Genomic DNA, 26,002 nt, shown 5'->3' with positions numbered 1-26,002 from the left:
GCATAGGATACAAGAGTGCCAATGCCAACTCACATTTCAAAAGCTACCATTGACTATATATATATATATATATATATATATGCTATAGTCAATCCTAAGATGCCATTTCTCTTTCGCTTGTATCGTATCCTATTTTGAAGTGATTTGTGCCAAAGCTAATTAAACCAGCGGTATTTCATTCCTGAGGTTTGGGTCGTGGCCTAATTTAATGAAATAAGACTGAGCTAATGAACACGGTTCCTTGGATGAAACTAGAGAAACGTTAACATAACATGGTTCTTCGATATATTGTTATCTTCACTATTCAAAAATATACACAACATGGTCCTTTTTATTTCTAGAGTTAATTACTTGGCTTACTCAAGACCCTTCTGCTCCTTGATGTATTTTGTGATGGACTCAGCAATAGTAGCTAAACCACTGGTACTGATAACAGGGGGGTTGTTTGCATGCTCATGATGAACTTCATATTCAATTGTTGATCTTATTATCGATGTCTTCTCTTCTTTTCCTATAATCTCGATTCGTACCAAGTATTTCTGAAATCCATGATCTAGAAAGCCCCCTTCAGTTACAAGTGCTTCCTTGACGTAGTTTTCGTTATTGACCTTGATGAACTTTTCTTTGAAAGTTTGTGATCCTGGAGTTCCTAGCAAAATGAATCGCCAAAAAGAAAATTAGTTGGAGCTAAGATCACATCTTACCTCACAGAAGCTCATCTGTCCAGGTTCTAACCTGGAGGAAAGGTGACAAGCAGGACTGTTCCAACGCCGCCATCTCCTTCTACAAGCTCAACCTTCGAGAACACTTCAGGAAGCAACCGGGGGATCAAATCCGCAACAACGAGGCCTCCATAGACCTCCCATACCTCGGCAGCAGGGAGTCCAGTCTCAAACTCGTGGCAAAGGGTCCCTTCCATTGATTTGTTGAGCTCTGTAGCCATGACCCAGGATAATGGATCCCTGTACATAAGACTTTTCTTCCGTGGAAGTTGCTGGCAGGAGGTTGAAGGGATTTTATGGCTGAGAGCTTCAGATGTCAGTGTCATCCCAAGGATACGAGAGAAGAGTGTCAGCACAGAGAATCCTGAGTTGATAAGTTATTATTTATATGCATAATTTGAAAGGAATGGGGACACTTCGATTTACTTGACCGCGTACCATTGACTTTGACTCAACGAACCATTCGCGGCGAGCCAGCGCACCAAGCGGAAAGCTCGAGACGCAAGCGGCGATTGGCCACCAAGCTAAGCCAAGCGCGCTGGGCGGCGGCGGCGCCGGCCGGCCGGCTATCCATGGCGCGCGCGCACCCGCTCAACGTCCTGGCGACGCTCGACCGCGCCAGGACGCAGCGGTACCATTTCACCGCCGCCGCGATTGCGGGCACGGGTTTCCTCGCCGGGGCTTACGACCTGTTCTCTATCATCTTTGTCGCCAGGCTGATCGGCCGCGTCTACTACGCTGATGAAACTGCCAGCCCCGGCGAGCCCGGGGGCCAGCTGCCCCACGACGCCGCGGTCGCGCTCAACGGCGTCGCGTTCAGCGGCACGTTTGTTGGGCAGCTCGCGTTCGGCTGGCTCGGCGACAGGATCGGTCGCCGACGCGCCTACGGATGGACACTGGCGCTCATGGCCGTGTCCTCCGCGGCGTCCGGGCTCTCCTTCGGCCGCGAGGCGAAGGCCGTGCTGGCGACACTGTGCTTCTTCCGCTTCTGGCTCGGTGTCGGGGTCGGCGGCAGCTACCCCCTGAGTGCGGCCATCATCGCGGAGTACGCCAACAAGCGTACCCGCGGCGCCTTCGTCGCCGCCGTCCACGCCATGCAGGGTGTCGGCATCCTCCTCGGGTGCACTGTCGCGCTCGGCGTGTGCTCAGTCGTGCCGGAGGCCGACCACGTGTGGCGCGTAATCCTCGTGGCCGGCGCAGTGCCGGCCGCTCTCAGCTTCTACCTGCGCACGAAGCTGCCAGAGACCGCTCGGTACACGGCGCTCGTCGCACGCGAGCCGAAGCGTGCGGCGGCCGACATGTCGCAGGTGCTCCGCGCCAGAATCCAAGAGCAGGAGCTGGACGTCTCCGTCGGTCGCATCGACGACGAGTGGGGCCTCTTCTCGGTGCAGTTTCTGAAGAGCCATGGCCTCCACCTGCTGGCCACCTCAAGCGCGTGCTTCTTCCTCAGCGTGACCTACTACAGTCAGAACATCCTCCAGAAGGATCTCCTCGGCAAGCTTGGGTGGGTCTCCCCTTCCCCGGCGGCGAGCATGGGCGCCGTCCAGGAAGTCGCCCGCCTCGCCCGCGCGCAGGCGCTCATCGCGCTCTGCGGCGCCAGCCCGGGGTACATCCTGTCGGTCGTCCTCATCGATGTCCTCGGGCGGCGCCGCCTCCAGCTCGCCGGCTTCACGGTGATGACGCTCTCAATGCTTGCCCTCGCCATCTCATACGACCACTGGACGTCGCACGCTGCCGGCTTCTTCGCGCTCTACAACGTGACCTTCTTCTTTGCCAGCGTCGGGCCCAACACCACCACGTTTGTCGCGCCCGCGGAGCTCTTCCCGGCGCGGCTGCGGTGCACGTGCCACGGCGTCGCCATGGCCGCGGGGCGGGCCGGCGCGGTTCTCGGGGCGTTCGGGTTTCTATCCAAGGGCGCCGACAGCAAGTACGCGTCGGGCATTGGTACCCGGAACGAGCTGTTTGTGCTGGCCGGCACCAATTTCCTGGGCATGCTGATGTCTCTGTTCGTCCCGGAGACGAGGGGCGCGTCACTGGAGGTACTGTCGAAGGAGGTCGTCTACGAATCAATTGACATGTTTATGGATAGCAATGGGGAATAATCACTTTATTTCGCATGGAGATGTTTCCCCATCCTTCATCTCTGTCCGGCTGCCCTCGCGAACCGAACGGAGATTTTCTCCCCATCCTCATCACCGGAGGGAATAAGTTCCCGGGTTTCTCTCTACTCCAGTTCTATAGTAGTAGCAATGTATATACATACATGTACTCCCTCCATTTGATAACAATAGGCCTAAGCATAATTTATTTTGGGATAGAATATTCTTTCTTCAACTAGGGGCTCCCCTGCCGCAAATACTAGCAGTCACGCGCGTTAGCGCGAGACGAGGAGTCGCGGCGCGTCGCTACTAGGTGGGTCTGGACTCTTGTTATTCTTCTACCTCGTGTAGCGGCGGTCGGAATTCGAGAAACAGGGCTGCCAAGGCTTCCGGTGGCCACGGCCTTATAAGAGAGGGAGTGGAGGTGGTAGGAACGACCGGTGGCGGTGGCGGGTTGAGTGGACGGTGCGGCGAGACGGTGGGAGCCGCCGGCTGGCGGCGGTTAGGTAGACAACCGGTGAATTAGAATTAGAGCGGGGCGCAGCAGCTCGACAGCGGCGGCAAGTTGCAAAGCGGCGTCTCCGGCGGCGGCCGCCGCCACCAGAGATGAGGAAGGCTGATGGCGGTGGAGACGTAGACCGTCGTGGACCTTCTGTGATGCGGCTGCACACGGATGCGCACGTGGCTGCGAATAGCCCCCTCCCCTGCCCGTGAGTCTTCTGCTCCTCGCTGGGCAACCGGTAGCCGCAGCAGTCAACGCCATCCTCCTGAAGCTTATAGCAGCTTCTCGAAGCAGTTTCTGTAGCAAAGAGCGAGTTTTAGCCGAGTGTTGTTTAGGAATTCCGAAGAACATTACCGCAGACGTGGCTAACAAGCTCGGGCACACAAGAGAATGTGCACAACTTTTTACAGGAGGAAAAAAAAAGAAGGCACAAGAAAGCCCCTATCTCAGAAATCGGCCCAACAGCGGCCTGCGGCCTGTGTCTCCACACGACTCAGCAGCCCAGCTTATAAAGTGAAAACGGACACATCAGCTTGGCTGCTCCAGCTATTCGTGCGTGAGGATCTGTCGAGTCTCGCTCGAATTCTCGACGTCCGCCAATTGATCAGCGGCGGGCTGCGTCCTGCACTCCTGCGGTCGGAGAAGCAAGCAGCGCGTCAGCGTCGACGACATTGCCAAAGCAGCTGCCTCTGCGGGAGGGATCTAAGAGCGTCAACCGCGGAACCGGCGGCAGCAAGCCGAGGGGGAGCCTCGCCGCCTCGGACGAACTCTAGCATTTTTCGAAAGGGTAGGAAGGCACAAGGCAGGCGGGCGGTTTTTCACGGAGCCGGTGCGCGGGGGGACGCCCGGCGTCCGCCGCTGCCGCGACATGGCCGGCTCGCCTCTCGCAGCCAGCAGCTTTCCCGGGGGCAGCAGCAGTGAGCAGGTGGACTGAACCCGGTGTGCCGTGCGCCTGGACGACGGAAAACATCAGTCAAGCTACCTAACGACTCCCCCTTTTTTTGGCAGACTTTCACTACAGACATGTCGCGACCCTGCAATTTCGGGCTGCAATTCTCGACCCGGATGCAGGACCGGACTGTTTCCTGGAACCTCAAGCCCCCCACCTGCTTACCGAATCGGTTACGAAAAACAAAACATTTTCCACGGCCGGAACCGGACATGCAGTAGGGGCAGATATATATACGTCACGGCCGTGGCTGCGAACGGATTTTATTTCTATATATAGAGACCAAAGCAGCGGCGTAATTTGAATATATAGCATGATTAGAGTATCGAGTTGCAGCCATGCCTCGCATACTGAACGGTCGGCATCGCCGGCCGGATGGACCCTCGGAAGGTTCCTCACTTCCTCGTGGGCTGCTAATGCCGCCGTGCTGATGGCCTGATGCCAATCATGGCATACGTACTAGTAATCCTGTTCCTTTGTGGATCTGATCGAGACACTGATGAGACTGTGTGTCACAGGAGCCTACGGAAACGTGGAGCTAGGGAAATGAGTTTGTTTCTACTGCACGAGCAGTGGCGGAGCCAAGCGGCTCCGGCCCCTCTTGCCAAAGAGAAATTGGTGAAAAGTTCAGCATATATCTGTTGCATGCCTGCTAATTTTGCATAGATGCACGCATATCTCACACATATCTCTTTTTTATTGGGACTGCTAGAGATGTGAAATTTAACTCAGCTAATGGAAGCTGTGAAAGCTTTGCCAACTAACCCTCTTGGTTTCCTTTCAGGCTCTGTCACTGTACACAAGTACGCCAGTATTTAAAATATATAGTAGGTTTCTGAAAGGACTAAAATATGTTTTGACAAGAAAATTAGGCCACCTTATTGTCTCTTTCCTGTCTACTAATTTACAATTTCAGGATAGCTAGCTCCGGACTGTAGACTGTAGTGGTAGGGCTTTGGAAGAAATTCATCGGTATGTCGTTGGATGATACAAAGTGTTGATGTACTGATACGTAAAGGTTTTTGCAAACGTGTCTGAGCACGTATTTCATTAAGAGAAAAGCAATATGATTCTTACAAACCTTAATAGGTAGAGGTTATTAAAGCGGATATAGAGCACCACCAAGCAAGTGGTAGGCGACCCGTACAACAAACAAAAAATAACAAGAAAATCGGAGAAGACATAGACAAACCCACAAATCTAGATGCGACCACAGCTGAACCTGCTAAAAGATACTACAACGCCAAGGGTGCAAAGGTCGACAACACAACTAAGGTGGCAAAGCATCCACCCAACCCACCAAGGCGGCAAATCATTCGCCCAATCAGCAACACGACGAGGGCGACAAAAGTATCCGCCCGATCAGCAACACGACGGCGGCGGCAAAGCATCCGCCAAAACAAAATGGCGGCAGCGAACAGAAGGGCGGCAAAGCATCCGCCAAACGACGACCATTGCAACCCAGATGATGTAGATAAACGAGCAAAGGCAAGCAAACGACGACCACCACCAGCAGCAGAGCTTCCAAGATGACGTCTCCAGGGAGAGAGCGACGCCACAGGCGCCATCATCGTCCGACAAAAAGGCCAAGGCTTTCACCCGGAAGCTCACCGGAGAGGAGGGGAGAGGGGAAAAAAGTGACGCCTTCAAGAAGTCAAACGGCGCCCGAAAACATCATCGTCATTGGTCCGCAAGCAGACCTAGGCTTTCACCATCACCCCGTTCCCTCCCCGGAGCTGAGGAACCGCCGGACACCACCAGAGCGCCGCCACGGAGCCGAAAAGCGCCACAGCAACGTAGGGGAGGTTGGCAGCAAGCATCCTGCCAAAGAACGGCACCAAGGAGCTAGATGCCAGCAGAGGAGGGGCGACCAGAGACCGGCACCCAAGCCGGAGGCCGGCGGCCGGACCCCTAGCTAAAGCAGCGCCAGCCCGCACCCAAGCCAAGTCACCGAACCGAGGCCAGAGGCCGTCGGCTGGCAACCTAGCCGAGGCATAGGGCAAGAGACCGGAGGCCGGTGGCTGGTGGCTGACATTGGAGCCGAGGCACCAACCCCTCGGCAACCCGAGGGAGAGGGGGTGCCGCCCAAGGAATGCCTGCTAGGGGGCCCAAGCGAGAACGCAGGCGGCCTAGGGCGCGAGCGGCGGTGGCACCCGGCAAGCCGAGCCGGAGGCACGTGTGGAGGAGTACCGGAGGCAGGGTGGCCCTCTGCCGCCCAGGGGTGGGAGGGCGGCGCCTCCCCACCGGGAGCGGTCAGATCTGGTGAGGGCGAGGTCGGATCCATCGAGGGCGAGCCCGGAGCCAGTCCCAGCGGCCGGCGGCGAACGTCGTCAAGTTAGTCAAGGTTTGGGGACTCGGGGAAGGGAGAAGCGAGGGAACGGGGAAAGGGAAGCGAGCTGAGCTAGCTTTGGCTCGGCCGCGGGCCGCCGCCACCGCTCGGATAGTCGCCGGCGGTGGCCTGGGGTTGGAGGGAGGGCGGCGGCGCGGGTTGCCCCCCGAGTCTAGGGGAGCGATGCTAATTCGCAAAGTTTGTGCGTGCAAGATTTGTGAATGGATACAACTTATACAAGTGTTGAAAGGAAAGAATCATTATTGAGATATATTAACATACCTATGTTTTGATAATTTGCAAAAAAAGAAACGAGCACGTCTTATATTAGGATTAATGTGAAAGCTAGCTCTAAAATACATAGTATATGATATTAAGAAAAGGTATGCCTGCTTCGCTGTTCCATACGCTAACCCCAAGTAGCCTGTGTGTTGCCAGCCTTGAGGCATGTACAAGTACAACCGTACAGGCCAAGTGTGAACCACAGCATGCTCGAATATATCAATCTTACGTGGTGAGATCTCGATTAACTACTCTCTTTGACTTCGTAGGATCCACAGACGAAGCAACAACGACAGGTAAATAAAAACAATTCCCGTCACGACCTCTCTAGGTGTTGCCATGCACGAACCATCCATCACAAGCTAACCCTCTCTATAAATACCGTACCTCCTCCGGGCCAGGATCGCATACCTTCTCCGTACTGCATCCCGCCGGCCGGCAATCCAAGCTCGCCAGCGCAGCGTCGAAGCAGTCTGCCTCCTAGTAAGCAGCAGATCGATCGAGCGGGTGCGCGCGCATCGATCCAACGCAACAGGGCGATGGGGAGGTCCCCGTGCTGCTGCCACGACGCCGGCGTGAAGAAAGGCCCGTGGACGGAGGAGGAGGACCGGGCGCTGGTGGAGCACATCCAGCGCCACGGCGGTCACGTCGGCAGCTGGCGCAACCTGCCCAAGGCCGCCGGCCTGAACCGCTGCGGGAAGAGCTGCCGCCTCCGGTGGACCAACTACCTCCGCCCCGACATCAAGCGCGGCAACTTCACCGCCGACGAGGAGCGCCTCATCATCGCCCTCCACGCCGAGCTCGGCAACAAGTACGGCCAGTTACTAGCTGCTCGCCGGTTACCACCCGTCGCCGTCACCGTGCATGCATCGCCGCCACCTGCTTTTGAAGCAGTTGGCGTGCATGCAAATCTTCTCCCGAGATACGACGATCGAGTCCATTAGGCTAACACGCACGCTGTTTGTCTTTGCGTTAGGTGGTCGACGATCGCGACGCACCTGGACGGCCGGACGGACAACGAGATCAAGAACTACTGGAACACGCACATCCGGAAGAAGCTCCTGCGCATGGGCGTCGACCCCGTCACGCACCAGCGGCTGCCCCCCGACGACGTCCTCGGCGGCGCCCTCGCCGCCGCCCCCGGCCTCCCTGAGGCGCTCCTCTCGGCGGCGGCGAGCCTCGGGGGCCTGAACAGCGTTCTGATGCAGGCGCAGGCGCTGCAGCTCCTGCTGCAGGCCGTCAACGGAGGCGCCGCCTCCGCCGGTCTCATGGCCAGCTTCAGCCCAGCTGTAGATAATGCCATGCCGCCCTTGCTTAACGCGAGCAGCATCGTCCCAAACTTCCAGGACCAGCAGATGAACCTCTTGGCTCACGCGGCGAACTACCGGCCGGCTGACGATTATCTCAGCAATCTCGCAAGTTTTGCAGAGCAGGACGTGGTGCGGCAACCGAACGCTTCGGCTCCGGCGCCGGCTGCGGCATTGGTGCCTGCATCGCCATTTCCGCAGGAAGTGGCAGCTGCAGCTGACCGGCGGCCGGTGCAGGGTTTTTCCGATCTTCTGTCGGAGGCCATTGATCAGGTGCCGAGCATGTGCTCTCTAGAGGACGAACATTTCTGGAAGGATTTGCTAGCAGAGAGCAACCACTTGCCACTATGAAAGTTCTCATGCGTGAACCAGACGTACTGGCGGTGCCGTGTTGTACAAAAGTTTGTAATTATCCTAAAAGTTAGCTTCGTTTTATCATTGGGTCTATCTATCTATCAGTGATCCCCCTGTAGCATATACTCCTATTTGAGAGCTCATCATCAGTGATGAGTGATATGCTTGTAATGAATTCTTATTCAGTTAATCTTGAGATAGATTCGGTTTTGGTCAAAGAAGTTGGAGCTTATTTGCCGGGTTAATCATTTTGATCTCGTTACACAGTTGACAGGTCACTAAAGCACCGTTATATTTCATACAAACACCATCCATTGCTCGAGGGAAAAATACCAATCAGCACGAGAGTGCGATGATTAAAGTCTGATGGCAGCTAGAGATCAAACATATGCTCACATGATAGAAAATGTTTTTGGAGGAACTCCTTTTTTATTTCCATTATGAAATGAGAAAACCATCTGTTCCTCTCCATGTTTGTGGGGACCTTCATTTCTTGTAGTTGTAGGGTACAGTAGTCAACGCACTATTGCTGAACAGCTGAAGGGATCAGCTTTGGTCCTTATCATTTGTACATGCTAAACACATTGACTAGCTAGTAGTACATGTGCTAATAAGCGCTAGCCAGCGAAGGACCGTTGTCATTTGGGTTAGTCAAAAGCTAGTACGGCAACTCAACTGAATTTTACTCCGCAAAGTTTATCTTCCTAAAAATGCTTAGAAGAATATCATCAGCAATTCTATATTTCAAAGTCAAGTAAAGAGGTTAGAGGTATAATATCTACCAATTTTCCATTATTCTGTTTATGCGTCGCTAAAAAGATATATTTTATCATTAAAATCGAACAGAGTGATTATCGTTACATAATAACTGCACCGCAACGTTCGTATGTGACACTAGCGTAACTTATTCAATCAGCTGGCACAAAAACCATGCGAAATGTTTACCAAATTTCTTTTGCTGAAAATCCACTTGCTGTAAATTAACCTCGTATCACTGATGATGATATTATTGCTACGTTATCCATGGCCTGTTTCTCATACATAGATATTGGATTAGTTGGAGTAGGAAGTTGCTTTGCGAGGGCGAGGAAGCATCGAGGGCGACGGCCTTCTAGAGATGGAAGCCCTGCGGACCGCAAGCACCTATGATCTATCTCTGAGCATGTAATTAACGGCATCGATCACAACCTGAGACTTGGCACACACCACGCAACGTTAACACAGAAAGGCCGCCGTGACCTCACCCCATGACTTGGCGTCCTGATCCCCGCATTAGCAGCAAAAGGGCCATCATTGGTTAGCGGTTAGGTCAGTAAAAGGGTTGCCCGAGGTTTGAAGCCATTGACTGTCCGAATGAAAGGGCGTGGGCGATGTGAGAGATCAACTGATCATTGAGTCATTCTGATTTTAGACTTTCAGAGTCTCGTGCCGTTTCAGAGGATGACGACGCGAGAAGCATTTTCTATGCAGAAGGTAAAACGAACTCGCTTGACCTTTTGCTCGTGGCTGCAAGCTAGAGAGCTACGCTATCCTTTGGTTGTTTCTTGTTGGGGTTCCAGAGAGGAAACGGGGTCCAACTGTTGAAGCTGTTTCGCCTGAATAATCGCTGGCGGTGTGAATGGTCGCTCCAAAAGCAAGTCATATTATGATCTCTGCTTCAAATACTGCAGGTCAATGAAATGAATAGATTCACGTGAGCGTGTAAGACGCGTGTTAATTATATATCTATATATATGCCACCAAAAAATAAGTTGAGTCATAGTTCGTCCAAGGAGATGTTTTTATCTGCGCCGCTGTCTCCGTGATGAAGAAAACTCTGCATCCGTACGTACGTAGTGTCACGTACTAGTCCGTATATATACAATACAGTACGTGTACACGTTCGTGGAGTACACGGTTTCACCAATGATAGCGCGACGGCGACGCCTCTCGACGAGACTAATCCACTGAGCTCACCGGTGAAAATTTTTAATCCCTGCTGCTGACGCGGTTAATTACTCGCGAGGGCCATGCTGATTCCATGAGCGATAAATGGTTGTGAACGCGAGCGGCGGGCGAAGATCCTTCCACGACAAGCTAACCAACAAGCAGTAACCGGTTGATACGCTCGTTGTGCCGCGTATACAATACGGAACCCGGATTTGACTGCCGCTGCTGGGTCGTTAACGCAAAGGCGAGGTCACGTACGGATGGCTCTCGCCGTCGCCGCGCTGACGCCGGCCGGGCGCCGCTGGCAAACACGCCGGTTCAATTCGTGGCGCGCGGGGCTCGCCGGCGAGCTGAGATGTAATGTCAAGCCGCGTTTACCTAAGCCGCCGATCGACGCCGACGTGCAAACCGAACCACTACCGCGCGCGAAGCTGGTGGCGTTAACTTGGGTTAGCCGGGGGAATGTTTAACAAGTGCGGGCGTCCCTGTTGAGCGGGACGAAATGCGTCGCGCCCGGCGACTTTCAACTCTGCTCGTGGACGTGCCTTTTGATTTCTAACCTGCGGAATCTGACAACCGCTAACTGCCGGGGGGAAAGGTGTCGGGACCGGAGGTTTTTCAAGGTAGAGCACGCGATCGACGGCGATAGTCGGAGACGCCGGCCGGACGTGGTTTCCGTGGAAACAGGTGGATCGTCGTCTCGTCCGGAGCCCGGCGGCATGCTTTTCCCGGTCGTGGTGAGATCTCGCGCGGTTAGTTAAGTGGGGGACAGGGACGGCGACACGGCGTCGCTGACCCCCTGCCCGCCACGCCGCCGTCGTCGCGCGTCACGGCCTGGAATTCGGAGGCAGGCTCGCTCTCAGGCTGGCGCGTCGGTTTCGGAATGATGATCGGCGAAGATCATTGAGGATCGAAGTTAACTTTTGAGTAGATTGATCGATCGGCCATGTAGTAAAGTGAGATGGAGGTTAGATCTACCACGTAAAGTTGGAGCCATGGTCGTCTGAGACGAAACTAAACGGCATGTTGAGCACTCGGTGGAGCTGTGAGGTCAGGTGTTTGGCGTGTGTTTCTTATGCTCATGCCTCTCTTTCAGAACGGAGAACCCTTTTTGCCTCCATTTCTCAACAACTCTGCCTCGGTCTTCGGAGTTTTTTTAAAAAAGGGATAAAAAAAAAACAAAATTCGAAAAAGGGGTGCCAGTTGGAGAAATTTAGGGAAATGGGTGCCTCCCGCCCGCTGGGAGGGCGGAAAGAGGCATCCCGCCCAACCATAGGGCGGGATGCTCAAAAAAAATTTCCAGGGACCTCTTCGCGAATAAAAAAACTTTTTTTATTCGCGAAGTGGTCCCTGGCAGGCCTCCCGCCCGGCCACTGGGCGGGATGCCTCCCGCCCGGCAACTGGGCGGGATGCCTCCCGGTGCACTGTTATTTCATGTGTATGTGTTTTCTGCCTTCCAAAATTCGTAACAATTCACAGAAAAATCCAAAAATAGCAAAACTAGTTTTGTTAGAAAGTAGATTTCAAACTCTATAACTTTTGTTAATGGAGTTTAGTTTGAAACAAAATACTTTTACTCCTATTTTAAAACTAAGATTAAGGAAAGTTTATGCATAACTTTAGGATTTCATGCTTTGTTGTTTATGAAGTTTGGTATGACTATTCTATAAACTCTAGGTACCTTTGTGCAAAGTTTCAAACTCAAATTTGATGTAAATTTAACTTCTTTTGTCTTGAATTTTTCAAATTTGAAATGTTAACTAAACCTAATTATAACCCTTTTCTAATTAAAATCTATTGTTATTCTCTAATGTGATATTATTTAATATCTAATATATAGTCAAAGTTCTAAAACCTATAAAGTTCTAAAACCTATAATCTTATGCTCCTGGTCCATTTTTGTTATATTTTTTCTTAGATTATTTGTTTCAGAAACTATTTGAAATTCAGAATTTTTTCAAATATAAGATTCATTCGCCATACTCTTATGTATGCACATAAAATTTTAATTCAATTTTCCAAAGAAGATTACGGTATCGAAAACTCGTACGAAGATAGTTAAACGATAACGTTTGCAACGTAGAATCTAAATATTACGATAGTACAATACATGAAGCCATTTAAAATAAAATAATATGATAATGAACATTACAAATATTACAAATACATGAATCCAAATATTGTGTCTTCAGTCAATGCGGCAAATATTACAAATACGTATCTAGGTCTGATAGAATCTCAACGCAGCAAATATTACATATGAGCAAACAACGTTTAAATAAAATTACAACTAAATGATGCCTGATGACGTACTAGCACTCGATCGGCGACGTCTCCCACTTCTTGATGCAACCGGAGGTCTTCCATCTGTAGCATCACCTGTAGGGCCAGCTTCAGCACAACTGGGGCCAGCATCATTGGTTGGACAACGTTTATACGTGTGTCCAATCTGATTACATGCACTGCAGCGTTGTATCCTCGGACGGAGCTCTGACTCATCGTACTTACGAGATTTGCACTCGACTGTCTTAAACTCTCGCATAAGAGAGAGACCAGCACTTAACAGCTTCCTTCACCTCTTCAATTGAGTGGTACCTTGCACCCTGGATAATTTCATTCTCCCTGCAATCCGAAGGCCAGCTACATCCGTCATCTACGACAAGATGACTGAAGTCGCTGCTTACCCAATCTTGAGGCACATCATCGTCATCATCAGACGAATCGGCATTCATTGCTTCATCCAATTCACGTTCTTCGTCTTGCAGCTGTTCAACAATAAAGGGTATGTTCTCCCCCTCATCAGCCACGCATTGAGGTGGTGCGGTGCCACCTACCTCAATGTTTGCCTCCTCGACTTCTTCATCAATATTTTCATCCCCCGGACCAGCTTCAATGTTTATCAAAGGAGGGTTTTGGTGCACACTGACAAGGAGTACCAGTGGCCACTGCCAATGACTTGCATTTTGCAGATAAGTTAGCCAGTCCTCGTTGCTTGCAAGTGGCATAAGCTCCCAGATCAAAGCGTGAGTGGTACGATTTATGACGCATTGAACACTCACAGTGTGTGTCTCCTGATTAATCCTTAGTCCCCTCATTAACCAGTTGCATAGGGATTCAAATGTCCTCTCGTGCGGTCTGGTAATTCCTCTGACCGCACAGTTGAATTCACTTAAATCTACCCCATTCGGCCCATAAATCACATTTCCTTCTCCGTAATATATACTGAAAATACCCTTCTCGGAAGACATATCTGTCAATCATTAATAAACTAGTTATACTACATATTAATACACAACGAACGACGATCCTAAATTTCAGCGACTCTCAGATTATATTTTACAGATTCTAAACTATTCAGATTATAAATTATACTAAAAACAAATGAAAATACTAAAACTATTCAAAACATAACTACTCTAACAAATATTTCCTAAATTATAGTTATTTTCAAGTACTTATATGGCTAGAACGAGAATATACCTTAAAATCGACGCGTGGACAGGGCTTCGCCGCTTCCTCTTCTCTCTTCCTCTTCTCTCTTTCTCTTTTTTCTGATTTTTGCTGGATAAAATGGCATTTTTGGGGCAGGTTGGGGCTTAAATAGCCGGTGGGGGGGACCTCCCGCCCGACCAAAGGGCGGGATGCCTCCCGCCCGCTGAACGGGCGGGACGCGTGGGGCCCGGGACATCCCGCCCTTTGGTTGGGCGGGATGCCCTCCCAGGGACCTCTTCGCAAATAATTTATTTGCGAAGAGGCCCTCGGGTGACATCCCGCCCTCTGGGTGGGCGGGATGTCCCGGGCCCCACGCGTCCCGCCCGTTCAGCGGGCGGGAGGCACCCATTTCTCTAAATTTTCCGAACGGCCACCCCTTTTTCGAATTTTAATTTTTTTTATCCCTTTTTTTAAAAAAATTCTCGGTCTTCACTCAGAGAGCCCGCCACAGTCGCCGTGCCGGGCGGCAGGGCCCAATAGATCTTCAAGGCCGTCAGAGTGTAGGACAACAATGGCCCATCGAAGTAGGAAAGAGAACTGGCAGCCCAGCCCCCACACAGCAAACCAAACACAGGCTAAACTCATCCATACCAGCAGCCAAGCGGCCCATCACGCCATGCAGCCCACTGTGTCCCAACCGTTCGTCGCGGCCCCCTGTCCAGACGGAGCGTACGGGCCAAGTTGTTCCACTGCCAACGGGACCCACGCGTCGGCGACCGCCCTTGTGCCTTCTCTTTCCCCACGCCCGCCACTTGACTCGCGCAAGTCCTAAAACCCTCTCCTCCCTCCACCTCTCGCGCCGCCGCCACCGCAAAACCCTAGCTCCGACGACCCGCCGCCGTTGCCGCGGGAGAAACTAGCTATGGCGTCGACGCAGGCGCTTAAGAAGAACTACCGCTGCGACCGCTCGCTGCAGCAGTTCTACACGGGCGGGCCGTTCGCGGTCGGGCGCCCCCCAGCCGGCGAGGGCGAGGGCGAGGGCGAGGCCGAGGCCGAGCCGTTCCTCGCGTGCGCATGCGGCGGGGAGGTGCGCGTGGTGTCCGCAGCGGACGCCTCCGCGATAGGCGAGCCCGTTGAGTGCGACTCGGAGGCCATCACCGCGCTGACCCTGTCCCCGGACTCCCGCCTCCTTTTTGCCGCGGGGCACAGCAGGCTTATCAGGGTCTGGGACCTCGCGACCGGCACTTGCATACGCAGCTGGAAGGTGAGTTTTGATTTTTCGTGTGTTTCGCGGTGCTTCATTAGTTCAGAATGTTGTCCACGGATCAGTGACTTCGACCGTAGGAAAACAATTCTAAGTGAATAATCGTTAGACACTGTTCCTGTATCTAGCTAGTAAAGTATTCACGACATAACGAATCTCTCTGAGTTCTGGGATTGGTCTACTAGATTGAAAGACTGCACAAATGTAGTTGCAGCTAGCTTGGAAGCTTGTATTCCTGTGTGAGTGTCAGAATGTATCAACTGAATCATCGTGTCCCAATAGATCTTTTACAACTAAAACTTTTCATTATGTTAGTATACTGCGATTCCTCATTGTAGCATGTGAAGTAAACTCATGTATTTTCCTAATGCTGTTCAGGGACATGATGGTCCTATTATGGCCATGGCATGCCATGCTTCTGGTGGGTTGCTTGCAACTGCTGGAGCAGACAAGAAGGTTTGTGTATGGGATGTGGATGGTGGATTTTGCACACATTTCTTAAGAGGTCATACAGGTGTTGTGACGACCATTATGTTCCACAAAGATCCAAAGCGCCTTCTGGTGAGGATAATTTTGAGATATCCTGCTTTTCATTTGAATTGGGTCACCCAAAATATCTTCTGAGCTTGTTAGTTTAAATCACTTATTATTTTACTGAAACTGTACTGGTTTTATCCCCATCCATTCATTTGTGTATTCCTTTTGATGAGCGCAAGATAAACTCTTTGTGTTGGATCTCCAGTTGTTTTCAGGAAGCGAAGATGGCACCGTGAGAGTATGGAACCTTGAAACCAAAAAATGTGTTGCTGTGCTGAAAGAGCATTTTTCTACAGTCACTTCATTGACATTGTCTGATGATGGACAAACATTGCTCAGTGCTGGGAGGGATAAGGTATGATTGTAATGGTCCCATGTCTCGTAATGTATTCTAGAGACTGGCATGCTGCTATCAAACCAAAGTTTTCAAGTTAAAATTAATTTGTACCAGGCTACTAGTATATATCCATGTATCCTCAGGCTCCATAGCTCCTATGTATTTTTTAGAATTAGATAGATAGCAATTTGGGTGCTAAAAACAGTAGAAATCGATTGGAATTATCATATGAGAAGCTTTTCCTCCAATTTCTATTTGCACCTGTGTGCGCAAAAAAATAGTACTTTGTGTTTATCATTTGCCTAGATTACCCTTTTTGGCTTGAATTTCAATACTGATGTACTGGAGCTACTGGCATTTTTTGAGAAATATACTCGCAATTTTTTAATGTATGGAACATCTGCAGGTCGTTACTGTGTGGGATGTTCGTAAGTACAGCTTGAAGAAGACAATACCAACGTATGAAATGATAGAAGCTGTTTCCTTCATTGGATCAGGAAGTGAGGTACTGGCTTGTTTGGGCATAGATCTGGCAAATATGAAGGGGAAAACGGATGGTTATTTTCTTACAGTAGGTGAACGTGGGGTTGTGCGCATCTGGTGCTTGGAGAGGTACATTAGTTTGCATTTACTATCTCTTTAGTTCTTTGCATATTTCTGCGCTACATGCATTCAATTGATTTCTGGTCCTTTACAGTGGTCATTGCATATTCGAGCAGCAATCATCTGATGTAACTGTTAACTCAGAGAATGAGGAAACCAGAAGGGGTTTTACATCTGCTGTTATGTTGCCAAATGATCAAGGGTTGCTATGTGTGACTGCTGATCAGCAGTTTTTGTTCTATTGTCCCCAAAAAACTGATGAAGGGACCTTCCAACTGTCCCTATATAGACGTCTAGTAGGTTATAATGATGAGATTCTTGACTTGAAGTTTGTCGGAGATGAGGAACAATATCTTGCTGTAGCTACCAACTTGGAGCAGGTGAGCTATTCATAAATAGTCTCTGCAGAGATCTTGTTGCCTAATGTGGCTGAAAATTTTAAGCTGTTACCTCCATATGCAGGTCTGTGTTTATATACATTTGAAATTTCTTAAGCTGTTTACCTCCATATGCAGGTCCGTGTTTATGATGTTGCATCGATGTCATGTTCTTATGTGTTGGCTGGCCACACAGAAATTGTTGTTTGCATTGACACCTGTGTCTCTTCTTCTGGGAAGACGCTTATTGTAACTGGGAGCAAGGACAATACTGTAAGTTGTTTTGTCGTGTCCTGAAGATGTTTTTTACTTGCCATTAATTTTCGGCATGTGTTTTCTTGTGATAATCCTCAGTACCGGCGAGTGCTTTTTCATGTCTTTGAGTGTGACCTTTTTATTTCACAGGTGAGGTTATGGGATGCTGAAAGGAGAAGCTGTATTGGTACTGGTAAAGGCCATCTGGGAGCTGTTGGTTCTGTTGCATTCTCAAAGAAATCGAAGAACTTTTTTGTTAGTGGCAGCAGGTTTGTTGTTCAGTTTCTCTGGGATATTTGTTTGCCTAAAGTGATGCCAAAATTGTTATTCTAAAAATAATACTATCTTTTTATCAGTGATCGAACCATCAAGATATGGACCTGGGATGATACGCTTGGTGATGTTGATGGTGAAGTTCCTCTTAGAGCTAAGGCTGTTGTAGCTGCACATGATAAAGATATTAATTCTCTGGCTGTTTCACCTAATGATGGCCTTGTTTGCAGTGGCTCTGAGGTATCATTGTAGCATGCTACGTTTTTAGAGGTTAAATATCATTTTATTTGCTTTACATCATTGAATTGTCATTTTATATTATCACATTTATTTTGTAGGACCGAACTGCTTGCATATGGAAACTCCCTAACCTGGTATCCTCTGTTGTCCTTAAGGGGCACAAAAGAGGAATCTGGTCGGTTGAGTTTTCTCCTGTTGAGCAATGTGTCATGACATCGTCTGGTGATAGAACAATCAAAATATGGTCAGTTGCAGATGGCTCATGCTTGAAGACATTTGAGGGTCATACATCAAGTGTCTTGCGAGCTTCTTTCCTTTCACGTGGAACTCAAGTTATTTCTTGCGGTAATAAGATATAAGACATTCATCTAAGTTATCACCTTTGGGTGAGCTTTGTTGACATTCTTGTGATGTTCCTAAATTTAGGAAGTGATGGTCTAGTGAAGCTATGGACAATCAAAACAAATGAATGCATTGCTACTTATGATAAGCATGATGGGAAGGTATGATATCATTGGCATGCATCATGGAAGAGTCTTTTCTGTATGAATTATGGAGGGAATCGCAAACTAACTATTATTTGTTTCTCAGGTTTGGGCATTGGCTGTTGGCAGAAAAACTGAAATGCTTGCTACTGGTGGAACCGATGCAATTCTAAACCTTTGGTATGATTGCACCATGGAAGATAAGCAAGAAGATTTCCGTAAAAAGGCAAGTGAAACCTTATGCTATAGTACTTTCAGCATTGCAAGCAAAATGCTTGCTTTTTTTTGTTTGTAATATATTACTGGAAGAAAATCAGTGAAATAAATACCTGATACTTGGTGCTTGCATAGAGATGTGACCTTGGATATATTTTTCTCTGCCTCTGCTTGATGGCTCTTAGGATCTATATAGGCATATGTCAGGCATTTACAACCTCTCATTCAAACTCACCTTTGTTGCAGGAGGAAGAAGTCTTAAGAGGACAGGAATTGGAAAATGCAGTGTCAGATTCTGACTATACAAAAGCAATACAACTTGCATTTGAGCTTAGAAGGCCACACAGGCTTCTAGAGTTATTCTCACAGCTTGCCAGGTACTGATTCTTGAATGGAATTTGGTCAGCAGCTATGAATTTTTAATAAGCCTTTATATATCCTTGGGTGTGCAGGAGAGCTGATTCGGAGGATCCAATAGAAAAGGCTCTTCTTGGACTTCCAAAGGATGGCCTTCGTTTGCTTCTTGAGTACATCCGTGAATGGAATACAAAGCCCAAGTTCTGTCATGTTGCACAGTTTGTGCTTTTTCGGGTATTGAGGTGTTTGCCTCCCACCGATATCCTGGAGGTAATAATTCCCACACCGCTCTTCGTAAGAGGTGTTTAAGAGTGTGTCCATAGTAGACAAACTGTTGCTTCTTCTCATGAGATCTCTTTTATTTTCCTCTGCAGATAAAGGGCATCAGCGAGCTCCTTGAGGGCCTTATTCCATATTCGCAGAGGCATTTCAGCAGAGTTGATAGACTAGTGCGAAGCACATTTCTGTTGGACTATACATTGATGCGAATGTCCGTGGTAGATCCAGATGTGGATGCGGGCACAACCAAAGATGACATGAATGGTTCATCAGTGGAGAACGATGAAACCGCAGAGGCTTGGCCTGCTTCGCCTGTAACAGAGAAGTCGAGCAAGAAGAGAAAACTGGGCAAATCAGGCAAAAAGGGCAAGGAGAAGAAGGTGAAGGTTACTTCAAAGGGTGTTTCAGTTGAGGCCTGAATATCTAAGCTAAGAAAATCGCTTATGCGCACCGCCAATTTTGTAGCTGTTGTAATTGTAACTGACATTGCCCAGCAACACGAATCGCTTCTGATGTAAATGCATTCTTTGATGAGTTCAGAAGACCCCGGTGCTTAAGGTACGCACGGCTATCTGTTCCAATTTTTCTATTTAACTTATTACAGCTAAACTCCAGATGAGATTTCAAAAGGTATACAGTCCTTGATTGCTGCGGCTATCATACGTTCCGTGTTCGTTCCCCTTTGTGATTGTTTCCCATGTGTGGTGTGATACGGACGCAGTACCACCCCCAGCCATAACTCCACTTGTAATTGTTGGATCTGTGATCTGGATGTCGGCGAGGCATTACATAATTTCCTCCCTTGTCGCTTGGCACAAGCTTTTTTCTATGGTTGGGCCTAATGTTGGGGCTTTTGAGGTGGATCATCCGTGTTTCTGGTTGCCCTAAACATACTGATTTCTCAGCAGAGGACTCTGCTATGATGGTAGTTTAATTAGTGCCGCTGGTATTTTTTTTAATTTTACATCGGATTCTTTTGCAGCTGAAGCGTATCTGTATCGAGTGCGGCTGTGCAATAGAATATGCAGCGCTGTGGTTTGCCCTGCGGTGGAGCGTCTAAATTTTAGTGTAGATAATCTAAGCGCCCGTCTAAGGGTAGGTTTTAAAAGGGTCATGCTCTAATCTTATTTAATTTTGAGTTAAATATATAAGGTCCATCTTGGATTGTGAAGTTGGATTGTGAAGAGAGTACTAGAGTTACGATCTACGATCCGTTACCATCCCTACGCTTTCCACGGTATAAACAGTTCATCTTCAGACGTTACAAGGCAGGAAGTAATTTTGTCGCTTCAGCCTCCAGGGGCAGGGATAATCCTGTTGTTCGAATATACGTGGCATTACAAGAAAACGATTCCTGTGAGCGATCAACATCAGCTGGGGCTGGGAGGAGGATATGATGTTTAGATGCCATGCACCAAATCCATGGTCCCCTGCTCAATAACCCAAGCTCACCAACCTCGCATGGATACTTTTCCCCCGAAGCAATCCAACCCAAGCACGTCCCACTCGACAAAACTCAAGTGTCCCCGATCCACGACAGCACGCACCCATGAGGCAACACCTTCGCATGGTTTCTGATAACTCCCTGCGTGTGTAAGATCGATGAAGAACACAAAGTGCGAGCCTTTACAGAAAACCACCTGCTCTCAAACTCTGAAAGCAGCGCCTTGCCTCGTCGTAAACAGGCAAACTGCAGCCCGAGGAGCCTCATCCCGGCAGTGGCCGGTGGGTGAATTCCAGCGGCCAACAAGTTTGGTCCACCATGTGAGGGCGGCAAAAAAAAAGGTTCGCCGCTCACTGTTGAGATCCGTGGCTGGTCCACCGTCCACGGCCACGCAAAGAGGAGGCATCAGGCATTCAGGCCTCTGACCCTGACTGAAACGCTCTACAAAATTCCCCCCTCGGTCTCTGTCCAGCGGCGGTAGTAAAACGTGTCGCCCGTGCGACCAGTCGCCACTCGCTGGTCGCTAGCACAGGGTGGTCTGTGGAGCACGGTCCTCCTCGTTTACGGATGAGCAGCGCGCCGTGTTCTAGATGAAACGGACGTCTTGATGTCGAATTTTATGATGGCCTGCACGTACACTCACTGTGCCCTGCAAACCATATCGGTAGAAAACTCGGACCCTTTTGATCGTGCCTCTGCTGATACACAACGGAATTCACGTTTCTTGCATTTTGGACGCGCAAAAAGGGCCAGCTGATTTTTGTTTCAAAAAAAAGGGGGCAGCTGCTGCCACAGTAAATAAAACGAGCGTGACAGCTTTTGCTTTGACAGCCTCCCCGTCCCCGATGGTTAAGCGCGTCCACTGCGTGGTTATCTTATTGGCGCCGCTAATCACACAGCTCGGACCTGTTAGAAAAGGCGCGTGGGATCAGTTTGACCACGGTGATTCTGACCCGGAACCACGTGCCTGACACTGTAGCGTTCGGTAATTTAAGCCTGTAAAGGCATGCAAAAGCTGTACTAATTACCCGCAAAAGCAAAACATGTCCATCCGTTCTGGATCTCCACCGAACGGTGTTAACTGCAAAACCGGCGATCTGCCTAGGCTTTTTTCCACTGCATTGAAATTTTGCAATGGCTGATGATGAGCCCTTTTCCGTGCAGGTTGGCATGCCCGGGCCCCGTGTAGGCCCAGCGCGTCCTCGTATGACCTCGTTCCGAATTTCAAAAAAGAAAACCTCGTTCCGAGTCACTGCTGACTCTGCAAACCCTGATGGCTGGATTTTTTTTTCTTTGAAAATAAAAGATGGCTAGATCTGTCATGGCGAGATCTGTTCAGACTGTTACCGTTGCAGAAGAGTTGCAACTGCAACCACCTCCGATCCCCTCTTCAAGCTGGATCCTAGGCACTGACAAGCGCATGAAAACAAACGCATATTTTGTCCGAAATCCGCAAGCGCTCCACGCCGCAGCACGCGCCACATCCACGGCGATCGTGCGGCACATGCACAAAGGGGAGAGGATCTCTGAGTACTAGTTCTCTACGACTGAACATGGCAGCGGCAGTTAGCGGTTAGCGTGGTGGTGGTGCGCCATGAGGTGGGTTGGGGGGGGTGGGGTGGCGCCGCGGCCGGCCTGCCGGCGGGTCAAACGGCGACGAGACAGCCGGAGGAGGTCGCGTTTATTCGCACTCGTCGTAGCTCCATGTGGTGTGGTCTTCGTGCTGAACTAGCCGCTGGCCATTTCCCCAAAATAATTCGTTCACTCATTGCCGGAGGTTGCAACAAGTCGTCCTAGCACGCGAGGAGAGGGGCCACATGGTCGCGTGCCCGCTGCCCAAGCGGCGGCCACAACGGCGCGGCGCGGCGTGGCCGACCTCTCGGCCCGGCGGTCCCAGTCGAGGTCGGGGTCGACGATGAATTGGAAACGAGGCAGCGGGCACCTTGCTTCCTCACCACGACGCGTCAAGCCTCGGCTAAAGACGCCCAGATACCACAGCCAGAGCCCAAACCAGGGAGACAAATGGGCATTTTATTATTATAAATGGGAGCCCAGCTCCATGTCAAAATTTGGCGGAGGCTATACTCAGTCTCCAGGATCCAGCAGTCCACTTCTGTTCGATCCAGCAGATTAAAAACGTGGAGCGAAACTGGCGTGCTTGCTGTTTTCGACAGGCGATGTCCACATCGACAACATTTCTGTCATGTTTTTACGAAAACAAACAGCACCTTCTGAAAAGCACACGATACAAAGGTTTTTTTTTGAAAAAAGAATATGAACCAGCTGGTGTTTTGCTAAAATTACGCAAGCAGGATAAGCCTGAGCAAGCAACCGTATCAAATTGGCCGGAATCCGGAGTCCCCTAAATGCTACAGACCCAACAAAACCTGACCAAAAGCATGTTTTGTTTATCTTCACGCCAACGCCAAGCAAGCAACACGAGATGGGCAGCAGAAATTTGTTCGGGAAAGGGCTAAATAAACAAGAGAGAATAATTATTCGAAAAACAAGAGAGAGAATATTCTATTCCAGCTCCCCCATCCCTCTCCTCCCTCGTTTCCGGTATTAAAACTCCGCCAAGAAAAGCAACCGGAGGAGGGAGGGAGGAGAGGAGAAAGAAAGGGAAGTGGGAAGGGAGGAGAGAGGGGGAGCCAGGGAAAGCTCTCTTCTTCTTCTTCTTCTTCCTCCTCCTCTCGAATTCCGTCCCTTGTCTCTGTCCTCCTCGCCCCGGTTTCCCCGGTTTTTTGGAAGGGGAAAGTGGAGGAGGAAGGGATGGGGAGGGAGGAGAGGTTCCCGGTGTGGGAGGCCGCGCTCGGCGCCGGGGTCGCCGCCGCCTTCGCCGCCGGGCTCGTCGGAGTCTACCTTTCCATGCCGGACTCCGACTACAGCTTCCTCAAGTTGCCGCGCAACCTCGAGGAACTCCAAATCCTCACGTACGTTTCTCGTGCCCCGACCCACACGCTCTTCATTTCTTGTTCCGGTAGGTGTCCTGTCAGTTTTGTTCACGAAAGCTTCCATCTTTTTCCTGGGGGAATTCCATTCAAGGTTTCCTATGGTCATTAGTTGATCTGTGCACTCAAATTGTCTCTGGCCTATTAGTTTGTAAGACACAATTCTATTTTTTTTTAAAAGATCGGACAGTTCTATTTCCATTTCATCTTTTAAGGCAAATCTGCCCTGGTGGATCAACCTTTTGCGGGAATGGAGCATTTGGTTGGTGGTAGTTTGTAAGGAATTAGTTAGTGGGTTTCTCGTGATTTGGAATGGATCTCAACGTTAGTTTGGTGGGCATTCTCATTTCCAGTTTAATACGTAAGAAGTATAGCATGGATCTGGTGAAGTCGCGACTCGCGCTGCTGATTTCATTAATTTGGACCTGCAAACGGATGACTTGTTTGTGTTCTAGACCAATATAAACTTTCCTTCGAATTAGGAAGATTGGATTTCTCAATAATAAGGTGTGCAATCTACGAATACTGCTTAATGTTTGTGCTGTTAGTCGAACGATTTTAGATCTGGCAACCGATCAACTTGAATTGTAACCTGATTGTGCAATTCAAATCTGCATTTCTCTGGATTAACTTTTTGAAAAGGTAACGTAATCATGCCACTTTAATTACCATGTCACTTTCGTTCCAGCTACAATTGCTGAATGCTTTGGACTTGGTCTTATCGTGTTCCATGTGCCTTGAGCTATGTATGGGATAATCGCACAAGGATCTGATCTGTCTGGACACGTCAGCTATTTGTTTCTCATATTAATGATATGCACATTGCCTTCTTGTCCCTTGCAACTACTGAAATGGAAATGTCCTTTGTTTTTTAATTGCTGAATTGCAAGTTCAGATGTCTGCATACTGCATAGTAAATGCTACTACTGAAATGGAAACGCCCTTCGTTTTCTAACCATCAGTTGGTTTCTTTGCAGTGGCCATCTTGAGAACTATACTAGTGACTACACCCTACAGGTGTTGGTAGGTTATTGCGCTGTCTACATCTTCATGCAGACCTTCATGATCCCAGGGACAATATTCATGTCACTGCTTGCTGGTGCTCTATTTGGGCAACTCCGGGGCGTGGCCCTGGTGGTCTTTGCTGCCACTGCTGGTGCTTCTTCGTGCTATTTCCTCTCGAAGATGATTGGGAAGCCACTGGTGTTCTCACTGTGGCCAGATAAGCTCAGTTTCTTCCAGAAGCAGGTAATCTCAGAGGCAACATTATTTGCTGTAGGTCTCACCCTCATCATTGTTCTACTATACTTAAATATTTATTCTGAATAGCTCTGTGTATCATTTAGGCTATTTGGTTTAAGATCCTCAGACTCTGGTGTTCTTTACTGAGAAGTAAATTATCTTTCATTTCAGGTTGCTAAAAGACGAGAGAAGCTATTGAATTACATACTTTTCCTCAGGGTCACCCCAACATTGCCAAATACCTTCATCAACTTAGCTTCACCTATAGTAGATGTCCCCTATCATACATTCCTACTGGGAACTCTCATTGGTCTCATCCCAGCTGCTTACGTGACTGTGAGGGTAAGTTTTTATCTGAAGATTCGATGCTTGTCTGCCTGTTGCCCTGCATTGTGGGTTTTTTTTGTGTGTGTTTGTGGTGCTAATACCAATTCTGCTCCTTTTTCCCCTACTGTCATGCATTCAGGCTGGAATTGCTCTTGGAGAGTTAACTTCGCTGAGTGACCTTTATGATACCCAGTCAATAGCGCTGCTATTCCTGATTGGTGTTGTTTCAGTCACGCCTGCACTGTTGGGCAAGGATGAGGCGCAAGAAAAACCATTGGAAATGGCAGTAGGCGCTTCATGATCACCAAAGCATCACACAGTGTCCACCTCACCTGTATATATCAGCATCCAGCAAGTAGTGGCTCCATTAGTTCGGATCGACAGGCCCTAGTGGCCAGATGATAGATGGTTCGCATGGCTGCGCAGCTTGGCGGGACCTCAGCCCGAAGCTTGGCCATCACCCGCTTACAGAGGTACCTGTGTTGCCACCATCAGAATCATTACATGGTGGCCATTCACCACATCAGAATGAATGAACCTGGAAAGCAGAATGCCCGTTAGACAAGCTGCTCCGATGTGTAAACGAGCAGTGTTGCTCTGTTCAGATGGGACAAGCTTTGTAGTTCAATCTTGTGTATATATTGACCAGATTCATTCAATCCATATTCAGTGGTTCAAAGGTGTTGCTCTGTCCAGCTGTTGTGTTCCTGTGAATGTCTCGCTCCCTTTCGGGTTTCCCTTCTGTGCCTGATTGCCTGTGGTCTACTGACTGGTGACTGGGGTGTAAATGTTTGTATGAAGTGGGGTGCATTGGCAAGTGATGCCTTCCCTGTCGGTAAGAAACAGCAGAGCTTGGTGCTCTGGCAACTGTGTAATAATTTGCAGTGTCAAATTAACAGCAGCAAAACAA

General features: G+C 49.5%; 5 protein-coding genes across 5 annotated transcripts; 4 read left to right on the top strand and 1 right to left on the bottom strand.

Annotated features, from left to right (window-relative positions):
• Window positions 1–262: 262 nt before the first annotated feature.
• LOC112898874 (S-norcoclaurine synthase 2-like) lies at window positions 263–1,415 on the bottom strand. The gene is made up of 3 exons (XM_025967177.1): window positions 1,161–1,415; window positions 736–1,029; window positions 263–649 (listed from the first exon to the last, which is right to left on the bottom strand). Exons 2-3 carry the CDS (start codon window positions 968–970, stop codon window positions 357–359), a joined length of 528 nt encoding a protein of 175 aa, XP_025822962.1. The 5' UTR covers window positions 971–1,029; window positions 1,161–1,415; the 3' UTR covers window positions 263–356.
• On the top strand, window positions 1,283–2,839 carry LOC112898872 (probable inorganic phosphate transporter 1-3). The gene has a single exon (XM_025967176.1). The coding sequence runs from the start codon at window positions 1,295–1,297 to the stop codon at window positions 2,822–2,824; it is 1,530 nt and encodes a 509-aa protein (XP_025822961.1). The 5' UTR covers window positions 1,283–1,294; the 3' UTR covers window positions 2,825–2,839.
• A 4,583-nt stretch (window positions 2,840–7,422) lies between these two features.
• LOC112901089 (transcription factor MYB41-like) lies at window positions 7,423–8,734 on the top strand. The gene is made up of 2 exons (XM_025969919.1): window positions 7,423–7,694; window positions 7,860–8,734. Exons 1-2 carry the CDS (start codon window positions 7,423–7,425, stop codon window positions 8,539–8,541), a joined length of 954 nt encoding a protein of 317 aa, XP_025825704.1. The 3' UTR covers window positions 8,542–8,734.
• A 6,093-nt stretch (window positions 8,735–14,827) lies between these two features.
• On the top strand, window positions 14,828–19,790 carry LOC112901652 (transducin beta-like protein 3). The gene is made up of 14 exons (XM_025970611.1): window positions 14,828–15,169; window positions 15,548–15,730; window positions 15,912–16,061; window positions 16,450–16,655; window positions 16,741–17,026; window positions 17,162–17,296; window positions 17,429–17,547; window positions 17,635–17,791; window positions 17,890–18,136; window positions 18,218–18,294; window positions 18,383–18,502; window positions 18,739–18,869; window positions 18,945–19,119; window positions 19,224–19,790. Exons 1-14 carry the CDS (start codon window positions 14,828–14,830, stop codon window positions 19,545–19,547), a joined length of 2,652 nt encoding a protein of 883 aa, XP_025826396.1. The 3' UTR covers window positions 19,548–19,790.
• Window positions 19,791–23,157: 3,367 nt separating this feature from the next.
• Window positions 23,158–25,787, top strand: LOC112901441 (uncharacterized membrane protein At4g09580). Its single transcript, XM_025970363.1, has 4 exons — window positions 23,158–23,505; window positions 24,501–24,771; window positions 24,937–25,107; window positions 25,232–25,787. Exons 1-4 carry the CDS (start codon window positions 23,345–23,347, stop codon window positions 25,391–25,393), a joined length of 765 nt encoding a protein of 254 aa, XP_025826148.1. The 5' UTR covers window positions 23,158–23,344; the 3' UTR covers window positions 25,394–25,787.
• The last annotated feature ends 215 nt before the right edge of the window (window positions 25,788–26,002 follow it).

The sequence above is a fragment of the Panicum hallii genome, chromosome 7, assembly GCF_002211085.1.
Source record: "Panicum hallii strain FIL2 chromosome 7, PHallii_v3.1, whole genome shotgun sequence".
Taxonomy (NCBI): domain Eukaryota; kingdom Viridiplantae; phylum Streptophyta; class Magnoliopsida; order Poales; family Poaceae; genus Panicum; species Panicum hallii.
The sequence above is the reverse complement of the archived record's forward strand: the minus strand, read 5'-3'. Positions and strand labels throughout refer to the sequence as shown.